General features: G+C 41.8%; 1 protein-coding gene across 1 annotated transcript; it reads right to left on the reverse strand.

Annotated features, from left to right (window-relative positions):
- Window positions 1-97: 97 nt before the first annotated feature.
- cyp17a1 (cytochrome P450, family 17, subfamily A, polypeptide 1) lies at window positions 98-9710 on the reverse strand. The gene is made up of 8 exons (XM_086121759.1): window positions 9368-9710; window positions 9110-9248; window positions 8076-8311; window positions 7329-7415; window positions 5015-5233; window positions 4553-4722; window positions 2233-2336; window positions 98-474 (listed from the first exon to the last, which is right to left on the reverse strand). Exons 1-8 carry the CDS (start codon window positions 9680-9682, stop codon window positions 227-229), a joined length of 1518 nt encoding a protein of 505 aa, XP_085977885.1. The 5' UTR covers window positions 9683-9710; the 3' UTR covers window positions 98-226.
- Window positions 9711-11934: the final 2224 nt, after the last annotated feature.

Raw genomic sequence — 11934 nt, forward strand, 5'->3', positions numbered from 1 at the left:
GCACCAAACCAGACTGATGGATAAAAACAGAACTGATAAAATGACTGCTCTGAAGAACAACAGAACCTGTGGTACGGTGTACTGTGTGTGTGTCCGTGCGTGCGTGTGAGAGAGAGAGTGTGAGGGGGCCAATTTTGAAATTGTTCATCTGCCAACAGTATACATTTTTAAAAGTTGTGCGGCAAACACAAAGCTAGCAGAGCTGGCTTTTGTCTGCCTTTTAACTTTATCTGGGTGTGACAGTCACCTTGTATTTAGCTGGTTGAAGGACCACACCAAATTTACCCTCCAAGGAGGGAGGAGGTTGACCGGGTGGGCTCGAGAATGTGAAGCGCTGAAGAATCCACGAGAGGAAGATAAAAAGTTCCATCTTCGCCAAGGCCTCACCAACACACACCCTGACCCCGGCACCAAACGGCATGTAGCTGGATGATGGGTTGATCAGACCTGTGCCGTCACTATTCAAAAATCGGCCTGCAGCACGGAGAAAATGGGGGGGGGGGGGGGGGGTGAGATTAAATGACAGTTCAAACATGGAATTTTCGTACAGTCTCATTAATTCATATGTTATATAGGATAACATTATTACCACAAGTAAACTGCAAAGTTCAAATGTATTTAGTTGGCCCTAATCATTGTGATTTTACACAAAGAAAACACAGATAAGCATTGTTTTGAGTGTAACTGGACAACATGACACAGTGTTGCATTACCAGCTGTTAAAATAAGTGTGCTCAAGACTATTGAGGGAAATCAACCAAAGAAGAAACTCCGTATTTTCCAGCACACGCTACGCCTTCTATCGGGGGTCGGCGACCCGCGACTCGAGAGCCGTGGCTCCCTGGAGTTTATAAAAAATGTTTGAAAACGGAAAAAGATGGGGGAAGGAATATATATTTTTTGCTTTAATATGGTTTCTTTAGGAGGGCAAACATGACGCACACATTCTTAACGTTTTCCATTGCTGGAAAAATGTGTAGCATTCAATTTCAACATTTCTGTCAATGAAGATTTGCATCATAGCCTGCGACACACTTTTCTATAAGCAGGGCGGTATGCCATGGAGTTGGCTGTTGTGAAAAATAAATGGCGTTTTACGTACAATTCACCGAGAGCGCTGGCAAAGAATAGCAATCTGAAGGACTAAGAAGCATTTTAAAACGGTACACGTGAGCTACGATAGTTAACACGCTGCAAAAGTGTGTCCCATCCCTCGTTCATCTTGGCGGCCGTGATGGCTGTTGCTCATGATGGCATGCGTGTGTAAGCGCGTGCGTATGCGCGCGTGTGCGCGAACAGGTCAATCGCGGGAAGTTGGTTGATCGAAAAGTAGATCTTGGGTCAAAAAAGGTTGCGCACCCCTGCTCTACAGAGGCACTGTAGAGAAAGAAAACATTTAATCATGAAGGCTCATTGTGTATTTGTTGACCTTAACTCATTCAGTACCAGCCAATTCTAGACCAAGTCTGAAAAGACGTTTAAAAACGTCATTGGGAGTGAATGAGTTAATGTTGATCTTAAAATGTTGCTGATGTTTGGAATTAATTGACAAAGATGAAAACAAAGGACATTTTTTGCTATACTTCTAGTTTTTTTAATAGGTTTTGGAAACATAAAATTCTGATTTAGTCATTGTTTCTTTCAGTCATTTCGTTTTGATGCACACATTGTCTGCCAAATGGATGCAAAGTTTGTGGAGCAAGAGGAGGCTAACACATGCTGTGATAAATAATTTCAAACACTGGGCTCTATGGTCATAGCATCTGCTCTGTGCCCAAATATTGCCGTTGAAGCGTTAATTTTGAATGAACACTATAGTTGTACATGTTTATTGTGTGCTGTGAATTGTCTCTTCATATTTTGTATTGTTTCCACCTCTTAGCCCTATCAAATTAAATTCCCCGCCACTCTGTCTCTCTAAACAGAAAAAGCGCAAAACACAACCAAACGTGATGTTAATTCCAGCTGGTGTTTGATAAGATAAATTTGGCAGGACGCTAGGATCCAATGTCTCTGTGTCCTTTCAGTTCTTGAAATTCCTTCAAATAGTTTGCCTTATCCTTGATGTTTTGCACTACCCATTTCTTCTTTACTGCAGCACTTATGTAACCGGCCCCTGATCATTTGAATCAGTTGACATACGAAACATCCCGGATCCTGGTCCTCGGGGGACCGGACTTGCTCACCCCTGGTATGTATCATATTATTCCTGTCATGAAGGTTGTTTCTCACCTGGGTCAAAAAGCTCGGGTTGTTGCCATTCTTTCTCATCAAAGTGCAGTGACCACAGGTTGACGATGACTCTGGTCCCCTTTCGCACTTTGAAATTTCCAACGCTAGAAAAAACAAACAAACATAGGGTTGAAATACTATTAAATATACTATACTATTAAAACGGGGCGGGGGCATCTGTCAATGTGATGTATATATATTGTCCTGAATCTTGCTTTTTTTGGGCCAAAATAAACCTTTACTTCGGGTCTGAATTTTTTATAACCGTATTATTTGGGTTTTTGGCTTTCTTAAAGAGGGCTCTAAATGTACAGTACCTCCATTATTGACATTTATCTCTTGTGTTCTCTTGGGGTTTATTTAGGCAAAAAAAGATGTGGGTCCCTATTTTCCTTTCAGCCGCAATTCTTGAGCAAAGCGCAGTTGAACTGTGTGCATCAGTGGAGTTTTCTTTCCTTTGGTATTTTGCTCAACTTTGCACCAGCAGAAATGGGAGTAACGGGGCATTTGCGCCTTTGTACCCCATTTTCTGCATGGAACATGCACCGAGTTGCCTCAATCTGCCATCACTCAACCATGGCGACACAGACCGTGAATGTCAAAAAGTAATTTACAAGAATATAAACATATATGTATATATATATATATATATATATATATATATACATACAGTATATCTCGGTTTATTTATTGTTACGTTAATTTAGTTCTTCAACATAACTTCACATAACATCGCGTGATTTGTGTTGACTGCGTGAAATTGTGCCGCAATCTCCCCGCATGAAGTTATTTAGTGAAACATATGAGATGCTTATAAGAGATTCCTTTATTGACATAAGTGAAGCAAATTATGATAACAGGTTTGCTGGAGGTCAAAATGTGTTTTGAGGAACAAACCCCAAAACAATGTATTGCCATCAGCTGTGATTGTTGTTTACTGGCGCCTGGAATGCTTTCAACTGATACAATACAAGAGGGATAAATGCGACTTCTGGCCCTCCTGGAACGCGGCTTGAGTTCTCTGTTTTCTTTTTTTCTTTGTCGGTTCATTGTGTTTGCTGCTGGAGTCACGCATTTCCCCAAGTTTTGTCTTTTTTACATTTGTAGTTAGTTAATGACCAGTTTTGGTTTGTTACTTTGAATCCCATTTTGGACTTTTTAAATTATGGATTCCTCACATTACCTTGTTTGTCGTTTTGTTCTTCAGAAATTCATTTTTGAGAACACACTTTTTTTTTTTTTGCATCCTTGCTTCCCACCATTTAGGTCACAATTCCCAACCATGCAAAACCATATCAATATATCCGCTAGTGAACATTCTTTGTTTTTGGGAGCTAAATGTGTGATCACGCCCAATTCCTGCCTCTGAGGCACACCGCACTCAGTACGACCAAAAACTATTAAGCCTTTCATAGATGAATAATGATAACCTGTAATCGATAACATGATAAGATGTCCACTGTAGTGACCGCTGTCCCTGAAAGGGTTAAAATGACAGATTTTTTTTTTCCATCTTCATGTGCGGGGTCGATAAGAAATATTTCGATGTGAAAAATTGCAATCAAAAGATTGTTGTGCTGACCTGCTTCAGACCTTATTATTGGGACACATTCACTCTTCTCACAGCTCAGGCCACGGTATAAGGCATCCATCTATCCATCCATCCATTTTCTGATCCGCTCATCCTCACAAGGGTCGCGGGACATGCTGGAGCCTATTCCAGTTCTTTTTGGACAATAGGCAGGGTTACCCTGAACTGGTTGCCAGCCAATTGCAGGGCACATAGAGACAAACAACCGCTCACACTCACACCTAGGGACAATTTTAGAGTGTTCCATTAACCTGCTACACATGTTCTTGGAATGTGGGAGGAAACCGGCGCACCCGGAGAAAACCCATGCAGGCACGGGGAGAACATGCAAACTCCACACAGGATGGCCGAAGCCAGAATTTAACCCTGCAGCTCTACACTGTGAGGTTGACGCGCTACGCAGTTGACCACGGTATAATCGTAAAGTATCATTTTAGAGGACATAAGATGGTCCGCCGTTATTCTTTCTTGGTCAGCAAGGGGCAAAACTGGGTCAAAAACAGCTCAATTATCTGTGCCTTAGTGGGCCTACAGTCAAATTATTTCACCGTTGATGAGAAAACGAGTGAGCAATGATATCAATGTTTCATTCTTGGGTAATAGTTTCAGTGGACATTCTTGAGGTTCATAGTCACTTATGTACAAAGTAGATTTGAACATACAGTATTATGGACTAAATCTGAGATATACTGTATGTGCCTGTTGACATCATAGTTGTGTTGACTGTACCTTGTGTCCTCAAGGGCCACATGAGGAATGAGGAGAGGCGAAACTGGGCGGATCCTCAAAACCTCCTTGATGGTGGCCTTGAGGTAAGGCAGACTGCCTCCGTCACTGAGGACGGGGCTGCGTTCTTTTCCTAACTTGCTGTCGAGCTCCTCCTGGATACGTGTCTGCACCTGAACACAAAGACTTTGGCTACCTTCATGGAAACATGTCACTGACCCGATGCGTTCACTAGATGCTTACTCTTAGTGACCCATAAACATTGAAAAGATTTCACAGTCAGAAAACAAGAGGAGAAATTAACTGGCCAAAACAATACAATTTCAAAAGGCCAGAAACGCTATAGCTTCAGTCAAGAAAGGTTTCACTGAATCCAAGTCATCGTCAGCACGCATTTATGTCCATGATGAGTTGATCCTTCAACTCCACCTGTAAGCTAGCATAAGCTCTGTTCGCAAACATTACCTCCGGGTAATGGATAAGGTAGATGATGGCCCATCTGAGGACAGTGATGGTGGTTTCCGCCCCGGCTCCAAAGATGTCCCCCACAGTCATGAGGATGTGGTCATCGCTAAGGCCCAAAGCCTCGGAATTCGCCTCTGCCGTGTTGTTGTTCTCCGCATTGTGCTTCGCTCTGAGTAGAGCGTCTATCAGGTCTCTCTGCAGATTGTCACTGTACTGTGCCTGGTGGTGGGGTCAACATACAGAACACACAGAGTACACCAGTCAAGATGAGAATCAGTTTCTTGTCATGCTAGCGAGTTAACAAGAGTGTTACTGCTATTACTCATCACTTTATTAACCCGTCAAACATACTGTATATAGGCTCTTAAACTGAAAGCTGTGACTAATGCGATGTAATAGTCCGCAATGTCGGCTCACATGTTTGCCCGCTTTTTGCAACCTATAATAGCATAAGCTGGGATTTTCAAATGCTTCGTGGTTTAACCTTTGCAGGGACAGCGGTTACTACAGTGGACAGCTTTTCATGTTATCAGGTTACAGGGTGCATGAAAGGGCTAATTAACTGCCGATTATCATATACATATGCGGTATGCAGAGCCTCACAGTACAGTCAATGGCGGGCTTTTCGCTTACTGTTAAGGCTTCACTGGATGTAATACAAAGAATGCAGGTGATGATGAGAACAGCCCTATGGATTGGTCAGTTCACTCAGTGTTTGTATATGTATGATTTATTGATGCTGGCCACCTCTGATAAAAGCACCTACAAATACATCCTCAGCTGAATAGATCATATAATTCAACCTCTGAAGTGAAATGTTTAATAGATATTATATATTCGGTATTTGGTTCCGTTTTTTGTGTGTTTCTAGAAAAAAAAAAGTCTTTGGAGATCCATATTCTTCAGTGGACCGAACAAGCATGTTTTTGGAATTTGGGACTAAACCAGCGTGCCTAGAGAAAGTATTCAATGGAATGTGAATAAAATTAGGTTTAGTATCATCTGTGACATGTTTTTAGAACCAGAGTCATACTGGACATGGGTTTCCAGACTTTGGTCCCACTAAATTGAAAGGAGCTATCAAAATGTCTTGGAAGCCTGACGAGTCAAATTTCTGGGGGACCTACGTGATGTAATCTGCTTTTGATAGATTTTACTGAAAGGTGTGTATCAGTCCATACAGTAAGTGCATAAAGTGTTCAATAGGTGTCACCATCCTTTTTGAATCCAAGAGTTACTTTTTGGGTACTGATTAATGCGAAGCGCTACCAGTTTGAAACACACGTCTGAAATGTCAAATTTGCTCAAATAACCTTCAATAATGCTGTCATTAGGGCCCGACCAGTTTTATCGGTGGATATTAGCATGTTTTTTTCTTTTTTGTCAAATTGTCAAAAATCAGCAAAATATCAATTGTTTTTAAAAATATTTTTTTACACAATAAATTACATTATAAGACAAAGATAAGAATGCTATCCATAGCTCCTGCAAAAGAAATAGGTGAAAAATTGGCCAATTTTGGCCGTTTTTCCTCTCTATTGTAAAACAGTCTCAGCTTAGCTTGTAGCAGACGTGTGCACATTGCAGCATGACGTCTTTGATTCGCTCCTCTTTCATCTGTAACTGCTTCAGACAGCAAAGTGTATGCAGGAAAGTGGTTAAGAGTGCACGATCGTCTGTGTCTCATGTGTTGTTTTGTATTATTGTGTCATTTTTTGTTAACTTTTCTTTTGATGGCAGCGCGGACACCCGCGTCGGCTCCTCTTGTTTTGTGTTGAGAGGGAAGAAATTTCATCTGTGCAGCATTTGGGCATTTGACAATAACGTTTAATCCAATCCAATCCAATATATTTCTTGTTGTAAGAGTGAAGGGACCAAAAAAAGTTATTTTATTCATTGTATCTTTTTTAAATGACTTTTATTCTGCCAAATAACAGACAAAAAAAAATACATCCAAATTGGTTGGGCCATTGTTATTATCGTGGTTTCTATTATGTAGTCATTTATGCTATTAATTTATGTGAAGACAATGTTCGTGATTTTTCATAATTAGGAAAATTAGCAAAATCAATACACTGAACAACATTTTATTTCTATAAAGAGCTGCCAGTTGTTCACATTTTCAAACGACCACCACGACAGAATTCCTAGGAAATTACCTCTGTCCTATCACCGGTCGGCTATTTTTAGATCAGAACCACAGGGTCCGCATGTGGTGCATGCGGGCTACCTGGTGACTGCGAGCACCCGGCATACATCTTAGATAAAAGCCATGATTGCCGACTCTTTCGGGCAGAAATGATCAATGATGTACCTTGTGTTCTTCATATTTCTTGTGTAGAAGTTTGTCACGGACTGCGACACATTGTTTCAGGAGACGCAGGTCTGCATTGGGAAGAACCTGCAAAATCAAATGCTCGTTTAAAAAATGTGACGGCAGTATATGTTATCGCTGTCACTGTTTTAATTCCAAATTTTAATAGCACACATTGGAATGAGTTATTCATTCATTGATTCATTATGTATGTTGTCACTATTTTCTTTCCATACCGAAAGACAAATAAAAACACTTGAGAAAAAAATCCTAATGCAGTTTAGGATTATTTTTGCGTGAAATGGTTAATGACGGGCACTTCAAATGGTGATATGTGTGCATTTCTCACATGAGCATTTCAACAGATGTACAGTGATCCCTCGCTATTTCGCGGTTCGTTTATCGTGGATTCGGTGCATCGCGGATTTTTTCAAACATATTCATAAAAAAATATATATATATACTGTATATATACAGTATATACTGTATATATATTTTTTTCATATACATGGAGTACAGTACTGTATATGTTGCTCTATGTGACTTGCTGTTGTTTTGCATCTTCTCACGGACTGTTTGCGGACTTTTTGCGGGCTTTAAAAAAAACATTTTTTTTTTCCTGTATATGTTAATTAATTGGTCGCTACTTTGCGGATTTTCGTTTATTGCGGGTGGTTTTGCTCCCCATTAACCGCGATAAACGAGGGATTACTGTACACCGCAGATTGTCATATTATGCTTGCTGACCTGTAACCATGGGAAAATATCCACCAAGCTGTCTTTGGCAACCGTGTCCACAATTCCCTGGCTGTAATGAAGAATGGCCTCGAACTCAGGATCTCCTATTGGGTACGTGGAGTTGAAACACAGTGAACAGATGACGTTGGTGACAACCCGCGTCAGGTCGGGAGAAAAGTCCACAGGAGCTTCAGCGGCAGCTTTCTCGGTCATGATAGAGCAAAGAGACTGGGCCTGTGTGCAGACTGAGGAGGAGGACAAACTATTAGAGCCATCTTGTGTTCAATTTCATTGAGCTGCTCGATTATTTACATGAGTAAATATCACTGTTAAAAAAAAATCACTTTTGGTTGCACTTGATTAAAATGTAGTAAACTGACATCATTTTCTACTCTTTTCCTTGAGATTGTTCAAAGGACATACGTTAGCTCAGCACATTTGATCCCTTTCAGGGACAGTGGTTACGACAGTGGACAGCAGGTTACAGGGTGCATGAAAGGGTTAATCATGTGCAACTGATGTACCGGTACATGTCTGAATTCAGTCAATCCAAAGGATCCAAAGAATTTTTTTTTCAGCGTAGTCAAAGCCGATGGTTTGCCACGTTTGCTCCAGCTTGATCATTGTTAAATGTACACGCCAATACATCATCCGCAACAGGTACACCTCCACAATAACGAGAACTGTGGCAAAAACTGTCGGCATACAGGATACCAGATGTTACAGTGCATACCAAGACTGTTAGTGAGGGAGACTAATTCCACATTTTCGGCGGTCTCAGTTTGGGATCATGTATGAACCAAAATAGCCAAGTGTCCCAATATTTTGTTCCCATGGTGAACGTAGTACATGTTAGTCTGGACAGTTTTTTAATGGCAGACACGATGCATGTTTCGGCATTGTATGGCAAGATTTTTAATTTTATAACACTTTCATGCACCCTGTAACCTGATAACATGGTAAACTGTCCACTGTAGTAACCGCTGTCCTCAAAAGGATTAAATCACACAAAGATTCAATTTGTATCCTAAACCAGTACTCACTGATCTTCTCAATTGAGGCAGACCCTTGTCCAAACATGTGCAGAGCTCCATGGACAAGTTTCCTGTGGAACTTCCAAGTAGCACTGTAGTCTCCAAAGGCGATGTCTTTCCCATCTCTTGTCAGCATATCTGTGGTTACCTTCATCCCACGGGGAGGAACAGCACATACTGAATGCGTGGAGGAAAGGCGGGCACTCACCCAAACTACTTTTTCAAAAGGGCGTCGTGAACAGAAAGAAGAAGACAAGGTTCACCCACTGTTCTTGGTCTCCCCGCAAATATCTTGCCCTTCTTCAGCAGCACTTCTTTGGCGTGCGAGTAGTGGTTGACAATGATGACTCGATGTGAGCCCATCATCAGCGAATATGTCTGCCCGTATTTCTCTTGTAGTTTCTTGAAAAGCACATGAGGCGGATGGACACTTCGTAGACTCAGCAGACTGCCGATGAACGGGAAGCATGGCAGGCACGGGAGCTCCCGGAGGCCATGTACCGACTTTCTTAATCTTAGCTTCAAAGCTAAAATACACAGGCCAATGAAAAAACACACATACAGACACAGAGCCCAATCCATTTTTGAGTCTGAGAAATGCTCAGCAGAAGTGGCTTCGGCAGAGAGAGGCCCTGAGCTGCAGCAGAAAACCTTTTTAAGCAGCTCCTTCAATGTCACATCCTTGAAGCGGTGCCAATTCAAACAAAATAAAACAGCACTGAAAAAATGGAACACTATAATGAAATGTAATGCCGTACCTCACGGGTGTCAAACTCAAGGCCCGGGGGCCAGATCTGGCCCGCTACTTCATATTATGTGGCACGGAAATCAAACATGTCAACTTCTACAATTATTGCTAAAATCTGGACTAAAATGTCAACTTCTCATGTGTAATAAATATGACAGATATTGTCAGCGTTTTCTTGTTACCAAATCCCTCATTACTGTAACTTAAACAATAATTAAATCAACCATTATTCTTGACTTATTTAAATGCCTTCACAGTCATAACGGCCCTCCAAGGAAAACGGTAACTTCAATGTGGCCTGTGACACAAATGAGATTGAGATTGACCTGCTGTACCTATATGTATATGTCATCATAAAAAAAGACACAATCTTTTTTTTTTTCATGTACATCTGCTTTACTTTTGAGAGGTTCCACCCACGCTTGCGTGGGCTGTCTCCAAAAATGTGGCTTTTCCTTCCACATTACCCTCCCACCAAAAAAATCAAGCATGCATGCTTGTTTGATTGAAGACTGTAAATTAGAGGTGTCAAACTCATTTATTTTGTCGGTCACATCTAAGTTATGGTTGATTACCTTCACTGGGCCGTTATGACTGTGAAACCAGGTGTAATCGCCCCATCACCAGTATTGGGAAAGTTCATTTTCTATACAAACTATTGTTCAAAGTTCAGTTCACAAGTTTTTGAATTAACTTGTTCCGTTCATATAAAATAAATTTGAACTAAGTTCATCATTTCAAAAAACAACATCAGACATGCACACAAACCTGACATCATAAAAAGTTATATGATGTCGATATGTTTGCCCCCCCCCAAAAAAAAGAAATCAAACCACCTCCATTCATCAATCATCTTATCCGCTTATCATCACGAAGGTCACGGGTGTGCTTGTGCCCATTCCAGTTGTCTTTGGGCAGTGTGCAGGGTACACCCTGAACTGGTTGTCAGCCGATCACAGTGCACACACAGATAAACAACCATTCATCCTCACAATCACACCGAAGGACAACTTAAGAGTGTTCCATTAACCTGCCGCGCATGTTTTTGGATCTGAGGAGTACCCAGAGAAAACCCACGCAGGCACAGGGAGAACATGCAAACTGTACACAGGAAGACTGGAGCCAGAATCGAACCCTGCACCTCTGCACTGTAAGACGAACGTGCTAACCAGTCAACCATGGTGCCGCCCATCAAGCTATATAACAAAATACAACAAATCATTGAAGTCCAGTGGTTAGCATGTCGGCTTCACAGTGCAGAGGTACCGGGTTCGATTCCAGCTCCGGCCTCCCTGTGTGGAGTTTGCATGTTCTCCTCGGGCCTGCGTGGGTTTTCTCCGGGTGCTCCGGTTTCCTCCCACATTCCAAAAGCATGCACGGCAGGCTGATTGAACACTCTAAATTGTCCCTAGGTGTGAGTGTGAGCGTGGATGGTTGTTCGTCTCTGTGTGCCCTGTGATTGGCTGGCCACCGATTCAGACTGTCCCCCGCCTACTGCCCGGAGACGGCTGGGATAGGCTCCAGCACCCCCCGCGACCCGAGTGAGGATCAAGCGGTTCGGAAGATGAATGAATGAATGAACAAATCATTGAATAGAGATTTGTGAAAATCAGCTATAGTTTATTACTTTTATTTCATGTCTGTATCAATGTGGTCCCACGTTGTCCACTCAACAATCATGTAAAACTTGTCATTAAATAAAACACAAACATTTCTAGTCACCTGACCTCTAAAATGAACGGAAGAGCCTCATTTTAGGGGCTCATAAACTACACCCATGTTTGGATTTCCTGAATGGAGCCTGCAGCGTCATATCACGTCAGCGGTAGCTGTGAGTGTATGTGTATGTCAATGTATGCCTCAAACTGTAGTAGAACAACTGAGTGTGCAAACTAGGAGTCACTTTTGAAACTGTCAGCTAAGTGGGAATGGTGTGGTGTGGTGTCCTATTTGGAGATTAAGCCGGGGTGGAAATGAAGGAATGAGTGTAGAAATATAATGTGTGTGCTTGGTGTGCAACCAATGTCACCTTGTGCCCTGAGAGGGTGAGAGCAGTGTGCAGTTGCTCACTCCCACAGATTAGAAG

Source organism: Hippocampus guttulatus, chromosome 10 (assembly GCF_054856545.1).
Source record: "Hippocampus guttulatus isolate MCC_2025c chromosome 10, RoL_Hgut_1.0, whole genome shotgun sequence".
NCBI classification, from domain to species: Eukaryota; Metazoa; Chordata; class Actinopteri; order Syngnathiformes; family Syngnathidae; genus Hippocampus; species Hippocampus guttulatus.